The sequence below is a fragment of the Dermacentor andersoni genome, chromosome 6 (assembly GCF_023375885.2).
Source record: "Dermacentor andersoni chromosome 6, qqDerAnde1_hic_scaffold, whole genome shotgun sequence".
Taxonomy (NCBI): domain Eukaryota; kingdom Metazoa; phylum Arthropoda; class Arachnida; order Ixodida; family Ixodidae; genus Dermacentor; species Dermacentor andersoni.
The window spans coordinates 48,148,099-48,167,361 of NC_092819.1; the positions used below are offsets into that span (position 1 = coordinate 48,148,099).

Here is a 19,263-nt window from a genome sequence, read left to right on the forward strand (position 1 = left end):
GAGGTAACTGCACTCAGAGGGACTATCTGCTTCATAAAGCTTTCCTGCGTCAGGTGCGAGCAATATTCTTTTGGTTAACGGTACTGAAGGAGAGGTTGGTGCCTCGCGCTGACGACTAGCTCCAGTTCCCTCACATGATAGTTGCGCCAAGAATGGTCATTAAAAAACAAGAATTGGAAAGATGAACACAGAGACGTTTATTTCGGTACACACACACAAACGCACAAAGAAACGTTCACACAATTTCTCTGGCGTGTTTCCAAGCCATAATAGCTAAACGATTAACCTTTTGGCAAGTGTAGTGGGCAAGGAAACAAGAAACAAGAACATTTTTATCCTCTTCGCTAATTATGCAACTAAACGTACGTGCCTGTGGGGCCAGTTTCTAATTACGACACCCTTATGTCTTCCTCGCGCACTTCGAGCGATGACGCTACAGACGCCTTACATCAGCGCGGTGTAGGAGCTACTATCTTTGTGTGAGTGACCGCGCCGCTATCGCCGGTGCATTTTCTTCTCAGAATCTGAAGATGCGCAGAGGCAATGCAGAGAAGCGAAGTGTGTGAATTAGACACTTTTCGTTGGGCGTCTGCAACACCTCTGCATACTATTGCGACTCGGCATTGGAGACAAGAGATGTACTCTTGTAGCAGGCGAAGAGGAGACGAAAAGCTTTATACAACATTTACATATAGCAAGTAATAACAGGTAATAGCAAGTAATACAAGTAGTGGAAGGAAACAGCGCAACAGACCGACGGGGCGGCTGGTGCGCTGTGGGCCGCCTCTGCTTTAAATTCATTTGGGCGTCCCATCGTCGGCAGGACGAGGCAGGGCCGGTGCTGACGTCAACCGCGCCGCTTTCCTCTTTCGTCGAAGAAGTCCAAGGCTGCATATAGCCGGTCTCCCTGGCAAGGGTCAGCAGTTCTGTGAAATTCTGAAGGCTGCCAGTGGATTCGTCGTGGTGCTCTGCGCCCCTGGACTACTCGGTTCGACCCACGGAAAGGGTTCGGCAGTTTCCTAAAAATTTGCCAGTCGTCTCTAAGAGGAACCACTTCAGAAGAACGACGTAGGAAGGGGGGAGTGCCCGTTGCCTTGATGTGGGCACGCAGTGTGGCACAACAGTATGCAGGAAACATGTGGAGGCGACTAAGCGCATGCGCAGTACGCTGGAGCACGCATGGTCTCTTGCGCGGCGTAGCGTCCGCTGGGGGCTGTGCAGCCTTTCCAGGATATTCTTGCGTGTTCTCACGTGGCCACGAGAGCTCATTTTCCTATATTGCTCCGGCCGAAGTTATGACTCAGGTTTGTGGTTTGACTTCGTGGCGGCTGATATTGGCTACAGAGTTTCTGAAGCTAACATATGGCGGCGCTGAGTAGCACACTACCGGCTCCTGCACGTGCAAGTCAGCAATCCCATTCTCAATTTTTGCGTCCGGCCAACAATTGCCGTTTCGTGCGTACGCGCTTCGCAACGTGCGCACGACCTCGCGCGCTACATACGTGGGTGGTTGCGGACGCCCAACTAAAACTGCCTATTATTTGGCCAGTGACAGAACTGACCAATAGCGGCAAAACGCCAAACGACAGCACTCCTTTTCATTCAAGTTTCTTCCTCTGAAGACAGCGCATGCGGACGGAGACACCACATGACGCCACCATACTAAACGCCTAACATTAACACTCCAAAGGTTGCATAGCCGAATTTGACAAAAATCACCGCAGAAGCACTCCGTACAGATGGTTAACCGGCGAAGCTGAAACGCGCGGCCCCTGTTTTTATCGCTGGGCTAATATTGACGGTTCATTAAACGACGACTTCGTAGGCCGCCGGATCCTCGGTGCGCAGTTGTTGCTTGTGCTCGGCTGCACGAGCCTGTTCTTGTGCCCGGTCTGAAGTATCGGCACGGCGTAGACGAGCTCGTTCCCGGTTCTGCTCGCAACGTTGCTGATCGAAAGCTGCCTGCTCCTCAGGAGTAAGTATGACGCGTGTCCGTGAGTGGCAGCCAATGTCCAAGAGAGGCGCAGCGAATCGCGCGCCTCTCTTTCTCTTTTTCTCGCGCATGCGCATGGGGTTGCGCCGAAGAAGTTTTCGGCGTACAGGAAACGAACGGACGGACGAATCGGCTAGTCATATACACCTTCGCTGTAAAATACTTTCCCCTATCAAAACGTATAGGCCAGCCTGTGTGAGACACCTCGCCCTGGTACATGCAACATTTATTCAACATAGAATTCTACGAAGTCAGGGATACTCTGCCCGATGATTCTTCTTGTGCTAAGGAACAAAGTAAATGACCCTCCAAGCACACACGCAAGTGCGTACGTTAAGAATGACGTCCTCTGTTAGTAGTGGCTGATTCGAGGGATCTCAACGATTCCCCTAGTGATCTGTTTGGAACATGCGCCCTATGAATCAAGACTCGAAGCGGCGTTCGCAGGCAACAATTCCCTTTGTCTATTATTCTGTCTTCTCTCGATATTGCGGGATGGCGCTTGGCGGCAATCAGGCTCGATTGAGTCACTACACTCTAAAAAAAGTTTACACCCTTTTGGGTGCATATTTGCCACACAACAATAATCGTCAGCTGTCTTGCCCTCATGTCCTTTCTTGAAAACGCTGCGCTCGTTACTTTCCTGTCGAGAATGCTCTGTCATGCTGATAACGCGCATGCCGTTCGTGACTCGGAAGTACCGGGCTCGCAGCATTAAAGGAAATGCTTAATTTGCAATGCTTACGCTACACTTTTTTTTTTCTTTCGTACGGGCTGCATAACCTATTTCTAATGTCCAACGACTTCGCTCAAGGCTCTATTCTGGTCTACTTGCGCACATGTACATAGCGTGCGAGGCACGCTCAGCACTTGTGGCGTCTACAGAATAGCAATATGTTAAGCAACTTCGTGGCAACCAGTCTTGGCCGTAATTAGCATTTATCACGTCTCCAAGACCAACGGAGTTTTTCCGTATCACCTCGTTCGACGCACGATGAACGATACATTCTTTGCGAACTGGGTTGCTGCCAACCTTGCAGCGCTGCAGAAAGCAAGAAAGTTGCCATTCAGGCCACGTTGCTACAACGTCACACCTCCTGTTTTATAGGAAGCTTCGACGAAGAGCCGTTGTGACGGAAGTGTTCATCCCGGCCTCGTATTGGGGCCTTGGATTATTAGGCAATGAAATTGCCGACTACGCCACCACATGCAACGGCGGACGCATTTGTGCTCGTATACCTGACGGAATAAGTGGAGGTGGCCGCGACTTCTTTGCAGGTGTGTTTGACGTCTTTCTGCTTTTGTTTTATGAAAGTGTAGTGTCGATGAAAACTTTTGGTAGTTGAAAGGAAAATCTCTCGCTGGGGGGGGGGGGGGGGGGGGACGCGTCAGACCTGTGGCAGAAGCGAAAAGGAAAAAGTTTTTGGAGGACGCGACTCGTTAATGGGGAATATACTAGAAAAAATTGGGGTGTCAGAGATGGAATGCGAGATAGCGCCTCAGACGGCTCTGGCTAGATAAGGGTGAATGTAACGGAAAGGCCACGTTACTGCACCGTTGTATTCCCTGTCGTATTTCCTCTTCGGCAGTGGGCACTGCCGCAGCGCAACCGGCATGATGCTAAAGACCCATTCTGCTTTGCACTACAGGTCAGTAATTATTCGTCTTCCAAATGCTTCCGCAGTGATGACCGTTGCTTGCTGCTGTTGCCCTGCCCACTGTGTGTCAAGTGTATTTTGAGTTTCGTGCTTTGTGTGCCTGGCGATCTTTTACTCTGCGGCGATATCGAGGAAAACCCTGGGCCAACCGAAAAAGAAATGCCGCATAAATTACTGGATGGCCAGGGCAAGCTGCAGCCCGCTATTGAAGAGGTCAAGACATCTCAAGTAAACATGGAACAAAAAATTTCTGTCCTAATAAGTAGAATCGAGTTCGTTGAGAAGCAATTATCAACTGTGGCTGCACTGGACAACAAAGTTAATGACGTTGAGATCACGGTATCTGTATTGAACAAAAAACTTACTTCCTTGATCGAAAAGGTTGACGATCTCGAAAACAGGGGAAGAAGGAACAACTTGATTATTTTCGGCGTAGACGAGTCTGATAACGAGACTACCGAGGGGCTTGAAAGGGTAGTGACAGAAGAATTTAGCAGTATATTAGGTTCAAATGTTGCCACTATCCAAAGGATACATAGACATGGTCCAAAGGTCGAAAATGAAACGCGTCCTGTTATCTTAAAGTTCTTGGACTACCGCGACAAAGCATCCATACTTAATGCCTGTAGCAAACTAAAGGGTAGTAGATATTCTGTGTCAGAGGACTTTTCTAAAAAGGTGCGTGAAATACGCAAACAGTTATGGAAATGCGCCTCGGAGGGAAAAAGCAAATGGAGCGAAAGTCAAGTTGCTGTATGATAAGTTAAGCTTTATGGCGTCATGTATGGATGGGATTAGCAAAAGTTTTTCGTTATCATCTCAATACAAAAAAAAAGAAACGAAATTCACAAAGCACTTCAACGTGTCGGTCGCTTACAATTCTCAATGTTAACTGTAGGAGCATTGTAAACAAGGCTACTGAGTTTGAGGGACTTCTACAGCTACATAATCCAGATGTTGTTATTCTAACGGAAACGTGGTTGACCGACGCAATATACGACAGTGAATATGCGACATCACGCTAAAACCCACCGTGTTTTAGTGTGCTTAAAAAAGATCGTGGCACTAAAGGTGGTGGTGTGTGTGTTGTTTTCAATACATCTTTTAAATGTGCGAGAAATGTCTGATGTACCTAATATAGAATGCATCTTTTGCAAGGTTTATTGTGCTAATGCTAGATATGTTTTGGGAGCAGTGTACAGACCTCCTGCGTCTACCATAACCGTTCTAGAGGAATTGCGGGAATACATGAACACCTATGTTAAATCCGGTGACCGAATTATTTTGGCCGGAGATATTATATTTGCCTAATGTGAACTGGTCCTCCATGTAGTACAGCAACCGCAGTGATACCACGGCTGATGCACTCTTGAATATCGCCTTTGATTTTGATCTTTCGCAGGTAGTTGAAGAACATACGAGTGTGCAGGGTGTGTCTAAATCAATTCTAGGTCCTTTTTTTTTTTAATGGAGACATTGTTCCTAAAGCACACTGTGAAGTAGTTCATGACATTTCTGATCCTCGTGCTGTATTACTTCATGTATCTTCTGCCTTTACAAATGAAATCCGATAAACTCCTACGTTTGCTAACTTTTCTAAAGCAGATGACGTGTCAATAATCTATTTTCTTTCTTTCATTTTGATGACTTAGTACTATAACATACTATAGTACTATAGTACTTATGTTAGAGTACTAGTACTATAAGATAACATAAATACATACAATAGTACTGATAACACACACATTCTTTGGCACCGGTTTAAGCATATTGTGAACAGCTGTATGTGTTTTGTGCCAAACATTGTTAAGAAAACAAAAAGTAAGAATCCGTAGAGTTCCAGGGAGACACTGAAATTACGGAGCCGGCTAAAGAGACTTAAAAAGAGAAAATCTTGCTCCAACGCATCATATTGTGATAATCTAATTTCAGATTTATCCTACGAAATTAAGAATCAGGTGTCCATATATAAAACACGTTACTACGGGGAACCACTACCTGGTTTTATTACAGTATCACCGGAAAAGTTTTGGGCAACTATTTCCCGTAATTCCTTGGACTACGATATCTTCGAAATCAACGGGGAACAGGTAACTGATTTTGAATTCGTATCCAATTCATTTAACGACAACTTCAAATCTGTTTTTACTAAAGCATGATGACCCGCCGTGGTTGCGCAGTGGCTATGGTGTTGGGCTGCTGAGCACGAGGTCGCGGTATCGAATCCCGGCTACTGCAGCCGCATTTCGATGGGGGGCGAAATGCGAAAAGACCCGTGTACTTAGATTTAGGTGCACGTTAAAGAACCCCGGGTGGTCGAAATTTCCGGAGTCCTCCACTACGGCGTGCCTCATAATCAGAAAGTGGTCTTCGTACGTTAAACCCCATAATTAAATTTTAATTTAAAGTATGATGGTGCCCTACCTTTTTTTGATGTCTCCTTGCCACGTATGCCAGACCTTATAATCTCAAAACAAGGTATATTCAACATGCTGTTAATACTAAATATAGAGAAATCACCAGGGCCAGACAACATCCCAAATTCGTTTCTTCAGAAATATGCCGAGCGGGTGTATAAGTATTTCCACATTTTATTTCATAAACCATTACGCGACGATCAATTACCGAATGACTGGGTGACAGCCAGAAACAAAACGTTGCATAAGAGTGGACGGAGAAACAGCATTAAGAACTATCGCCCGGCTTCATTAACATCCACAACTTGCAAATTACTCGAACACATCAAACATAATCAAATGCTAAATTTTCTAGATAAACATAACTTTTTCCCCAAATATCAACCCGGTTTTAGAAAAGGATTCTCAATGTGTACTCAGCTGGTAGAAACAATCCACGATTTTGCAACATCACTTAGCAATGGTACACAAATTGACGCTATATTTATGGATTTTTCAAAGGCATGTGACAAAGTTTTTCACAAAAAGGTACTCTATAACTTGCATAATGTTTTCAAAAATAATCAGTACCTAACCCACAGAAAACAGTTTGTTTCCTTCCGTAACAGCACACATGCATCACTAACGGTGGATGAGTACGCCCGGGTTCGGTGTTAGGGCCACTTTTGTTCCTCCTATATATCAATGATATTGTACGAGGTATTCCAGTCCTTATTAAACTTTTCGCCGACGATTGTGTTGTATACTCAGAAATTAATACCAAATCGGATCAATTATTGCTTAATGGTGCACTTGAGAGGGTTGCTTCTTGGTGTCGTGAATGGCAGATGGTGATAAACGTTGAAAAAACAGTTTTCATGAGAATAACACATAAAAAGAAACGTTTGCGCTTTGATTACAATATTAATCACAGTTTCCTCTCCTGAAGTTACTAACTGTAAATAATTAGGGCTGTTAATTTCGAACGATCTCAATTGGAATACTCATTAATTATGTCACTGCAAATGCGAACTGTAAGCTCTTCTTTCACAGGCGAGTACTTAAGCTTGCCTCCCCATCTAACAACTAACAACCAACAACGCCAAACTAGAACAGGTACAAAGAAGAGCCGTGCGTTTTATTTATAACACATTTACGAGAACTTCAGTTACAGGGCTTTTGAAAAGGGCTAATCTTTCTTCTCTGGCACAAAGAAATCGTTGATAGCGATTGAAATTCTTATATCAGGTAGTAAAGGGACATTAGAAGATTTACATAACGGAGATCATATCTTTCTCATCCGGATACGCTACTCGGCAGACACAATTTCACTACAACTCCCTTTTCCTCACGTAGCAACTCTTTCAAGTATTCATTCTTCCCGTGCACAATAGCGGACTGGAAACAGCTAAAGAATAACGTCGTCTCTGCGCCAACATTACATTCTTTTTTTTCATGTTTACAGTGACACTATTTATCATGTTCCAGTGATAGTGTTTCAGTTCTTTGGTGTAGCCTCGTGTGTGCCCAACCTGTGTGCTTTGTATTTATTTATATGATAGTTTTTATTAGTATTATTAACCTGTACATTTCTCAACGCATGCCGTTGGATTAATTTTGTACCACCCTGCTAAAATCACAAATCACCCCATGGTGGTTGCAGTATCTATAAAATAAAATAAAAATACGAAGCTTATACGAAGCTTATACATATGGCACAAGCGAAACAGAAACATGTTTCGGGCGGACTTTACTCATTAATGAGGAGCATACTAAAAAAAATAGGGACGCCAGAGATGAAATGCGAGATGGCGCCGCAGACTGCTCTGGCTAGAAAATGGTGGATGCAATGGAAAGGCGACGTTATTGCACCGTCGTACTTCTAGTTTCATAAGAAGCTTCGGCAAAGAGCAGCTGTGACCGAAGCGTTCATACCGGCCTTGCATTGCCGCACTGGATTATTAGGCCTTGAGCTTGCCGACTGCGCTGCCACATGCAGCGGCGTACGCATTTATAATAATAATAATAATAATAATAATAATAATAATAATAATAATAATAATAATAATAATAATAATGCCTTTATTTTCCATCCCAAGGATGTGGGAGGCAGTGAGAAAAATTTCTGCTCGTACACCTCGCGGAATAAGTGGAGGTGGCCGCAACTTCTTTGCAGGTGTTTTTGACATCTTTCTGCTTTTCTTTTATGAAAATGTAGTGTCGATGAAAAGTTTTGGTAGTTGAAAGGAAAATCTCTCGCTGAGGCGGCGTCAGACCTCTGGCAGAAGCGAAATGGAAAAAGGTTTCGGGGGAGTGGGACGCGACTTGTTGATGGAGAATATACTAAAAAAAAAAAAAATACGGGTGTCAGAGATGAAATGCGAGATAGCGCCGCAGACTGCTCTAGCTAGACAAGGGTGGACGTAACGGAAATGCGAAATCACTCAGTGATTGTTGGTGCAATTAAAGAAAAAAAAGAATGTCTGCGAGCACAAGCGCGTCGCTTCGGCAGAGAGCTCCGAACCAAAGACTCGTCTTTTCAGTTCTCCGCTGAGCCTTCCAGTGTTCAAAAATAAAACAAAGCGATTCGCGAAAGCTTTTTTTCTGTTTTCTTTGTTGTGTTTTCGCTAAGTTCATCAACGAGGGTTAACGCGTAGAAACACCGCGAGAGCCGAATGGGGACAAGGTGGAACGCCCAACAGTGTCATGTCACGCTGACTATAATATGTAAGGGCCAGAATTTTGATTCACAACTGTTGCTTCCATCCTTGCTCCGAATTCACGCTCTTTCTTCGCTGTCAAGCAACACCTTTTATCCGCTGCACTGTGCTGTGTTGTGTTGTGTATGTGCAGCTGTGAATGAGTTGCAGCTCAGTTATTTGAAGCATACGTATTCAGTGACTGCTCCGCGTTTACAGGGACACACGGTGCACACAACTATCACCTATCAGATGGCCAATAAATGGCTACTTTTCAGTGGTTACATGGAGAAAACGACGGGTTTCGCCACCGCCGTTGCTGCTATTGCCGCGGCTGCAATCGTGTTTTGGCTGCTAAAACGCCGTCGCAGACTCAGGTTGTTCAAGGATCTCGGCATTCCAGGGCCAGAGCCAGACTTCATCTGGGGAAATCTCAAGGAGACGGACCACAGACGTATTGAGGTGTGTGAAAGGCATGCATCATGCAACATTCTTATAGCTTAGTGGTTACCTCTAGGATCCGTGTATAGTGGACTTGCCTTTCCTGTGCCATTAACACAGTGTGTGTATATAGGTTAGCTCAATTGTTTACATGTTCAAAGCTTGAAGTGTACCCGTCCGTGCCGGATGGAAACTCGGTCGAGTTCTTCGGAGATTAGAAACAGTTATGCAGCGCTAAAGAAAGAAACTGCAGCGTCGAATACTGTGAAATGATCCCTTTTGGAGGAAGCAGTTTGAGGCACTAAAGTTTGGGTACTAATAGCCTAAAACGGGCTCTTGACGCCTCAGTTTAGACACCACAGGGGTCGAAACAGGCACTAGAAATTGTTTACAAACAGCGACTCGTTTTCCGTATTGAATGTTTAGTGCCGATCTTCATGTTAAGAAACCTGAAGTAGCGTTCACTTGTGAGGTAGCCTTATTGTGCACGCCATCGTTTCCCATGGCTGTACAGGGCGCACAAGAGGCCGCTTTTCTTTCTTTTCTTGTAAACCCACATATTATAACGAACATATTTAACACATCAGTTCTAGCACTGTGAGTTGGTGGTGTATGTTTTATAGGCAAACGTTCCTGCTTACATTCTCCTCAAGCTGAGCATGCATAAAAACACAAACTATAAGCCAGGAAAGCGGCTAAGCGGTTAACGACACAAGCTAAATTTTGTGTCTAATACATTAAGGTCAACAAAGATTCCCATAGAAAAGAAGCATTGCATACTGTACGTAAGGTCTAAAAACCTATCACAGTAACACATGGTTGTCATCTCTAGGTTTTGAACTTCAATATTGTGCCTCTATACACTCGCAAGAAGCTTTCATGGGTGGAAAACAAGCGCTCAATTTCGACAGAAGTGAATGGTGCGTTTTTGTATTTGCGTAATTTTGAGGGCGTCACGCTCTTAGGCATTATTGAATGTTGCCCTGTGAGAACCTAGGAGATTCCTTTCAGCGGGAAAAAAAATATGTTTCTTGTATAACACAGACAGAAATGTCACATAAACGTTTTGACAATTCTTGCAATACACACGGCATGCATTAAAAGTGGTTATATGAGGCGGTAGCTGCGTCAGGCCTCGTCTACTGTTCACGAGAACGCTAGACGAGGCCTGCCGAGAACTTGAAGCAGGTGGGGAACGATCCCACGTGCTCGCAACGTACGCGCGATGCGAAGACGTGGGATCGTTCCCCACCTGCGACAAGTTGCTTTTTCATCCACTTTCGGTGCCATTAATTTATCATTTTCTTTAATTCATTTAGCAAGTACAAATTCCCCTATGTTGCGCTTGTTGTCTTTGTTTGTTGGCTTCTCATGATGGGATTAATAAAAATCAGGCCCCTCGTTTAACCGCCTTTCTTCTCGTTCTTGCAGCAGTGTATTGTGCTCTCCTTATGCACTTAGACACTTTCAGGGTTGACAACGGCACTTTTACCTGCTGAAATGTTGTCTTCGCAACCATTCTTATTTTGTTCTGCGGCGTTTATTAATGCCACAATTTCACACTTGCTTCATTGTTGAAAAATTGCTGTGCTGATGGTGCTTCGACGTAAAATTAAGCACCTATTTCCTGCTCAAGGAATCATTTTTTTAAACGTGCACATGGGAGTCTGCGCGCGTCCTTCTTATAACCACTGAGTGATTTTCACGTCTAACAATCTGTCTCGCAGAACTTTTCTCTAGCTGTGTGCGTGAAAGAGAAATAATGACCTTTTAGACGCGTCAGACGTTTTCTTCCTCATTGATCCGTCTGGCACACTGTAGCAAATCATTAAATAACACTTAGCCCAACACAATGTATTGTACACTGTAAGCCAAGGTCGATACATTATTTCATGTTGTAAGCGTGGTGCAGCTGAGAGGATAAATGACGTACAAATGCTTCGTTTCTCCAGACTTACGTGCAATGGAGAAAGCAGTATGGCAAGCTGTTCGGCGTCTACGTCGGTAGTGAGCCTTTCTTGGTTATCACTGACCCACAAATGGCTCACGAGTGCTTTGTCAAGCAAGCGGCCATATTTCAGGACAGACCTACGGTGTTTGTGGATGCGGAGCCTTTCAAAAGCAGCCTTTTTCAGCTTGGCGGTAAGCTTAACTATCTGTTAATCAGTAGGTTAGAAGTTACTAAATAAACTGTGCAAACGCAAATAAATCATTTGCAAGTGTTCATGAAGTCACGTGGCTTTGACATTCGACGGGTGTATTAAGCGCGTATATTCTATTTACAACCCCACCAGAGTGAAAGCAAGAAGGTAATGGGATGGCATCTATAATAGCGTCTGGCGCAAGCAAGCGATAGCTGCCCTTAGTGACCTCCTATCACTCGCTGGCTCTGTTATCTGCTCCCGCATTTTATGGAAGTGATGCAAGCAATGATGCAATGAAGTGATGCAATGGAGGAAGGAAAAAATTCGAACGCTCCGTGACGCCATTCCCTTTGCTCTGTGTCGGCCCAACACGTGACCTCTTGCGTCGATATCACGGAGCAAGAATCGAGTTTTGCCGACGTAGAGGAACTTTTTTCTTCTTCCATGCGAATGGATATCGAAAAAAAAAAAAAAACCGGCAGTACTAAAACCTACCGCGCGCTCCAACGTTTTTACCACGTGTTCGGACGACACCCTTGGCTTCAATCCCGTTGCGCGACACTCCCTCCTAACTTTTTCCTTTCTCCGTCTAAAGAATACTATCATTTTTTTGCGAAAGACTAAAGCAGCCACTATTACACAATAAATTAATTATTTAGCACAGTATCGCTCACAGTCTTATACGACTAAAAAGAAAGCTTTTTTTGCAAGTTAGTGGTAGCCCTGCAAGCTGACCTTGCAAAAATGAAGAACATACAGCGTTCATTATAAAAGTAATGCGCATGATTTTATTATGACGCGACTATCCATGGCAGCGCGTAAAGACCGGTCGGGAAATGTGGCGAGGGTTCTACTCTACACATGTCCACATTTGCGGTACATGGAATAGTGACCGAGGATCTGCAAACGCCCAAAGTCTGCACGAAGCTTGTGCCGAAGGTGTTGACGGAAGATCAGAAAGAACTTCGAGTTTTGCGCTGTCAAAAATTGTCGGATTTGATTCAAAATGAGCCTAACTTTATTGACGCTGTCTTAACCGAAGACGAATCCTGGATGTTCGAGTGCGATTCAGTATCGAAAAAGCAGAGCAGCCAGTAGCACACGAAATCATCCCCCCTCCCCCTCAAGAAAGCGCGAATGAGCAAGTCTTGCATCAAAACGATGCTCATTGTCTTTTTTGACGCCCGAGGAACCGCCCATTTGGAGTTTGTGCCACGGGGAGAAACTGCCAACTCAACCTTTTACATGGAGGTGCTCAAGAGATTGAAACGCAGGGTCGCGCACGTGAGGACTGGCATCAAAGACACTGTCAAGCTCCCCCATGACAATGCCCCTGCAGCCACACTTCCTTCATCGTTACCAACTTCCTGGCCCGGAGCAACACGCCGGTGGTCCCCCATCCCCCTTACAGTCCCGACTTGGCACCGCGCGACTTTTTTTGTTTATTTGTTTTTGTTTCCCCGACTGAAGAGAGTTCTGAAAGGAAAGCATTGGGACACCGTGGAAAACATCCAAAAGCATGTTACAGCGTTCCTGAGAGATATTCCCATCGAGGACTTTCAGGGTGCCTTCCAGGCGTCGCAGACACGTCTCCGCAAGTGTATTGATGCAGGGGGAGAGTATTTTGAAGAATTTGAATCATTTGTACAGGTGCGGTCAATAAATCTATTTTTCCCAGAAAATGCCCATTACTTTCATAATGGACTCTGTATACCGCGTTTATATGGCACGTTTACTTTATAACATATTTTCTGTCTGTGTTTACAGGCAACGCATGGAAGTACGTGCGGGCAAGGTTGAACTACGGCTTCAGTTCGGGCATGATCAAAGATCTCTCTCAAATAGCAAACTTATGTGCCACTAGATTTGCAGAGAGGATATCTTCGATAAGCCTGAGAAGCGGATACGTGGAAGTATTTAACTGTGGACTGGATTATTCCTTCGAATTCATCATGAACTCGGTGCTGGCACAGCAGGTGCGTTTACCCCGTTGTGTTGTTCTACCGCTGTATTTTTTTTCACTTTATCATTTTCTCTCTCTCACCGATCGCATCCCTTTGCCCTCCCCCAGCACAGGGTAGCCAACCGGAGATAATCTCTGGTCAACCTTTCTGTCTTTTGTTTGCATTTCTCTCTCTCTCTCTCTCTCTCTACCGTTGTGACAGTAAGGAGTGCTTGGCGGACTATATTGATTCTATTGATTAGACTGAGAACTATACTGATTAAAATAAACCCAACTAAGCAATACGGGGCCTACAGACCATTATTTTCTTTTTATTTTCGCACCTATGTTTAGAGAAAAAAACGCTTTTGTCCTTTGTCTCCGTGTCTACATATATATGGTTTAAACACGGCAACGTTTACTTCAAAAATACAATTCTCGTATGTACGTAAATAACAAAACTGCAGTGATTACACTAACTAACGCTTATCGCATTTGTTTAGAAGGCCTCTGATCAAAGATACGCGCACTTTGTCATAATTTCATGAAAGAGTGACACCGGTTTAATTCGCGCTTAGGTGCATGAGCCTATAGCTGGAGAAAGACACGTCATTCTCTAGGTCAGCATTGAGCAAGAAGCAAGCTTTACGATGGAGAGACCTAGAATCTGCTTCTTTCTTTGTGTTGTCTGCCTTGACTCTGGTATCGCATTAGTGCACGAAGTCAAGGCTAGATGGCAGTACTCATTACTCAACGCCTTGCTGGCAGCAGACGTTTAGTGGCCTTACCATTCCCATCGTAATATTTGCTTCGACATATGATAAGGGTGCTCCCTTTACGTCTATGCAAAGTTCGTTCTAAAAATATCCGCCAATGTGTGAGCGTGAGCTCACCTAGCTGAGCTGTTGCCTATCGTCCACACATATACTTTTATGAACTTGGCGATGCAGCCAGTGTTGACAGGTCTTTAACTTTGTTCAATTTTTTTTCTTGACGCGAATACTGCGACAAGTAGATCACAGGACGGCACACATTGCCGCCATTTATGCAAACTGACGCCGCACAACCTCTTACTTCCCATCTACAGTTCATAGCACTAACGTTTGTCACGTGTATCCAGTAGCAACATGTTGAATTTCTGCTTCTTCCCGTAAGAAAAATAACGTCTGAAAAAAGCTCTCCAGGCTGGGGTAGAAGATAAGTTCAAAGCGAGCTGTCTCCAGTATCGGCTTCTAGAAAATGGGTAACACGGTCTTGGCATTCTTTCAAGAAAATTCATGCCAGCGCTCACTGAAAGTCGTAAACATTTGACAAAGAAATTAAATAATTATCTTCATTCTTTCACAGGTGAGATCCCAAGAAGACTGCAACGAGCCCATTCTGGAGAGCCTGAAGCAAGTCATCAAGGACATGGAAAACTCGGCCATCGAGGTTGCCTTTACGGTTCCTGTTGTACGCGCTCTTCTTACATTGATATATCCACTAACAAAGCATGCCAGAGCATTCAGAAATGTTATGAATCACGTGCAGCACGCCGTTGAACTGCACCGTTCCGGAAAGCTTCGGAAAGAACCGAGCGTGCTTCGGACGCTTCTGGACGATCAGACAGAAGCTCCCGACGTAGCACAAGAAAAGCCAAGCAGGCGAGGCAAATATCTGGACGATCATTACGTATCGTCTAACGCCACAATATTTCTATTGGCTGGCATCGAAACTACTGCTTCCACGCTTTCTTTTCTAATGTATCTCTTGGCCAGGCACCCAAGCGAGCAAGAAAAAGTAGTCAAGGAGATGAATGACGTGCTTCCTTTAGAAGAAGGCGGTGAGTTAAGCTTCGGCCAAATGCATCGCCTGAAAAGAGTCGACATGGTGATCTACGAAGGACTTCGTCTTTACCCACCCGTCCCACTGTACGTCGTAAGGCGTTGCACTGTGGACACGACTGTTTGTGGACAGTTCATTCCAGCTGGTGTTAATGTGATGGTTACACCGTGGCTCATCCATAACGACCCTGACGTTTGGCCGGAGCCGGACTTGTTTCGTCCGGACAGGTTTTCCGAAGAAAACAGCGAAGGTTACCGCAACGGAGCTTACATGCCTTTTGGATTAGGACCCAGGGTGTGCATAGGCCAGAGGATAGCGTTCCTAGCGGTGAAATATGCGCTCGTTAGACTTCTACGTGATTTTAAGCTGACGCTGCGCGATGAGACCGCTGGCCCGCCCACGTTATCCGTGCCTAGCCTGACACTCGTTCCAGGAGACGGAGTGACGGTCAGAGTGGAGCGCAGGTTAGCGAGGACGGTAGCTTAAATGCGGCAATAAAGCTGTCAAGAGTGCTCGCGTCATTGCTCATACTTGAGAGCGAGACAATCAGCAAGTAATTCGTCAAATCAATGCGTTAGAGGTTATCCATATAGCTTTCTTTGTGCGCGTCAACCCATATCACCCTATCAGAAGTGCGTGTCTATGCTGAAAAGAATGACCGCCTGTGATCACTCACACGTAAGGCTTTTTCGCAGGACATCGTCCAGCGCAAACTTTTGGGATACATGTGGCACATCCAAGGACTGAAGACATCCGTTGACACCCATGCCAAGAATAAAAGTTCTATGGTCATGCGCGCCAAAACCACGATCGGATTATGGGGCTATCCGCAGGGGGGGGGGGGGGGGGGGGCGCTCTGATTAGTTTCGACCACGCGGTGTTCATTACCGCGCACACAGTACGGTACACATTCTTCAAGCTGCTCACCTTGATGATTCTCTGTCGGCCAAATAAATTTACGGGTATATTTTCTACATTAGCGACTTTGTCGCTTTGACCAACTTGCTTTCTCGAGTTTTAATTTATTTTCCATAGAGTTAGTGACACGCCTACTAGCCACGGTGCACCAGCGGACATAGCGACATAGAGTTGTGCACAAAGTTGCGGGTTCAATTCCCGGCTGCATTGGCCAGTTCCCGAAACGAGCAATGTAGCACACCTCGCTCCCTACGAGCTGCTAGTGTTTAGCTCAGACATCCTGTCAAATGCCGGCTCATTGAACATGGAATCGCCTGTGATGGTTTACATCCATCCCGATTTAGGCAAATGTCCATCCCGATTTGGGCAAATGGGGTTGTGGGTACTTGGATAGGTTGAAGTAGCCCAGCCGGTTTCATATGTGGTGGTTTGCGTCGCTGACAATCGAGACACGAGCGCACGTAATGTTTCATAAAAGTGACAATCCTTGGCCAGTAATATTTCTCTGACTCGGGCCAGTGTTCGTGTGTAGCCGAGGTGGCCAGATGTCGGTTCACCGTGGCAGGCTTGCAAGACTTCCTGACAGAGAGACGTTGGGACAAGTGGGCGGCTGCTTCCGCTTGAAGAGAACTTCTTCTTGTAGAGAACATCATTACGGAATCAGAATGATGGCAAGCTTCTCGCAAATGCTTTTAGCCCGCTTGTAATGCGGCCTTCTAAAGAATCAATTACCTGAATCAATTCGCTGTCTTCCCGCTGCTGACTAGCAATGGTGGCCCTGTATAGAACTCCTATAAAAGCCATGGCTTCATCATCTTCTGTGACTTCCCGCTTAATCGGTGACCTTGAAAGGCAGTCGGCGTCGGAGTGCTGCCGCCCGGAGTTGTACACCACTGTCATATAGAATTCTTGAAGCCTTAGGCTCGAACGCGCTAGTCGACCGGACAGATCCTTCAAGTTCGTTAGCCAGCAAAGTGAGTGGTGATCGGTGACAACACTGAAGGAACACCCATAGAGATATGGAAGAAACTTCGTAACTGCCCATACCACCGCAAGGCGCTCCTTTTCTGTGGTCGAGTAATTAGATTCAGCACGTGAGAGCCTCCTGCTTGCGCATGCAATGACTTTCTCGGCTGAGTCTTTCCAGTGCACCAGCACAGCGCGTAGACCTACGTTGCTAGCGACCGTATGTATCATGGTACGAGCATCCTCGTCAAAGTGAGCCAGTACAGGAGGTGTTTGCAGGCGCTGTCGGAGATCATTAAACGTTGCTTCTTCTTCTTCGCCCCATACGAAGGCGACGTCTTCTCTTGTAAGGCGCGTTAACAGTGAAGCTATATGTGAAAAATTGGCAATAAAGCTTCGGTAATTCGCGCAGAAATCTTCGAAACGCACCATTGCCTTCTTGTCCGTTGGCGCTGGAAACATTGCGACGGCCGTGATCTTGTCGGGGTCAGGGTGGACGTCTTGACGACTCACAACATGACCTAAGAACTGGAGTTCCTCGAAACCAAAGTGATACATTTCTGCTTTCAGTGTTAGACCGGCGGACCGTATCATTTGTGGAACCGCAAGCAGCCGTCTCAGGTGTTCCTCGAACGTGTACTATAAAACTATGACCTCGTCGAGGTATACTAGGCATGTCTGCCACTTCAGGCCTGACAGAACTGTATCCATGGGTCGCTGAAAAGTTGCTGGAGCTGAGCATAAGCCGAAAGGCAGGACCTTGAATTCGTAAAGCCCATCAGGTGTTACGAAAGCACTCTTTTCTCTGTCTCTCTCATCAACCTCGATTTGCCAATAGCCATTTTTAGGTCCATCGACGAGAAGTAGCGGGCATACCTCAGCCTGTCGAGAAAATCGTCGATACGCGGTAATGGGTATACGCCTTTCTTTGTCACCCGGTTCAGCTTACGGTAGTCGACACAAAAACATAGACTGCCGTCTTTGTTTTTGACCATCACTACGGGCGATGCCCACGGGTTTTTTGATGGTCGAATAACGTCGTCATCGAGCACTCTCACCTCGTGCTCGTCTACCTGGTTCATACCTATGTGCAATCCGTCCACGGATCGATCTACCCAGACGACATATGCATTTGGTCATCAGGAGTGACGCGTCCCTAGGTGCGCGCCAGAACAGCCGCCACAATAAGGTAAGATTATCTTCGAACACGAGGTCTGGAGGTGTCCTCAGAGAAGTGCTCTGTGGTCGCTTTCACGCGCAAAGCAATGAGACCGTGCGTTGTCAGAAATAATGGAGCCTATTACCTACGAGAAAACGCAGCGCTTTCTAGGAGTGATAATAGATCGAGGCCTCTCCTGGAGTCCTCATGTCTCCTACCTAAAAAGGAAATTAGTCGTAACGCATGTGCGCAGAATGATTGCACGAAATTCATGGGGTCCATCTGTGAATGCGATGCTCCAAATCTATAACGCACTGTTCCTGAATCTTCTACGCAATAGCTTACCTGTTCTGGGTGGCACTCGTAAGACCAACCTCCATGCCCTCCACTCTGTGCAAACTCGAGCTCTGCGAATATGTCTTGGGCTTCCCTGGTGTGCATCCACGGCAGCAACAATAGCACTCGCGCATGACCACACACATAAATACGTATATTAAAGTCGACGCTTTAAGGATGCACATGAGCCACTTCACCCGACTTCCAACGCATCATCTCGCCTTTCTTCCTGCCACTCGACCTCGTTCAGCGTTTAGCAGGATTATTGCCGCCAAGTATGAAACTTTATACCGTCAAACTTCACGCCTGCAGCAGGGTCATCTGTACCGCTGTGGTGCCTGCATCCACTCCAGGCCCTTCTTGTCATTCCCGGCATCAAAAAGAAAACGGTGATGTCATCTTGCGCCCTCAAACAAACCGTACTTTCATTCCTATATGAGAAGCACAGGGAACGCATCCATGTTTACACGAACGGTTCTGTTTCCTCCAAAAGTTCAGCTGGAGGAATGATAATTTCCCCAAGATCTGTCACCATCAAATTCAAGACGTCTAACATTATGCCATCGACAGCTGCAGAACTCGCAGTTATCTGTGCTGCTCCGTAGTTCATTGGTCACAAATTATCAGAGTCATAGTCCATCTTTTCTGACTCGAAGGCCGCTGTGACGTGCAATTAGTCGCAGACATCCGACTACTCCACCACCACGCAATCGGCAAGGGGCACAACATCATCTACCAGTGGATACCGGGTCACTGCGGGATTTGGGGAAATCACAGTGCGCACGAC

At 45.8% G+C, this 19,263-nt stretch overlaps 2 protein-coding genes across 2 annotated transcripts in view; one reads left to right on the top strand and one right to left on the bottom strand.

Moving 5' to 3' along the window:
- Positions 1-19,263, bottom strand: part of LOC126522045 (cytochrome P450 3A24-like) — a 281,688-nt gene that overhangs the window by 48,605 nt on the left and 213,820 nt on the right. The window lies entirely within an intron of this gene.
- On the top strand, positions 8,910-15,933 carry LOC126522047 (cytochrome P450 3A6-like). Its single transcript, XM_050170829.3, has 4 exons — positions 8,910-9,208; positions 11,140-11,329; positions 13,099-13,307; positions 14,621-15,933. The coding sequence occupies exons 1-4, from the start codon at positions 8,999-9,001 to the stop codon at positions 15,581-15,583; spliced, it is 1,572 nt and encodes a 523-aa protein (XP_050026786.1). The 5' UTR covers positions 8,910-8,998; the 3' UTR covers positions 15,584-15,933.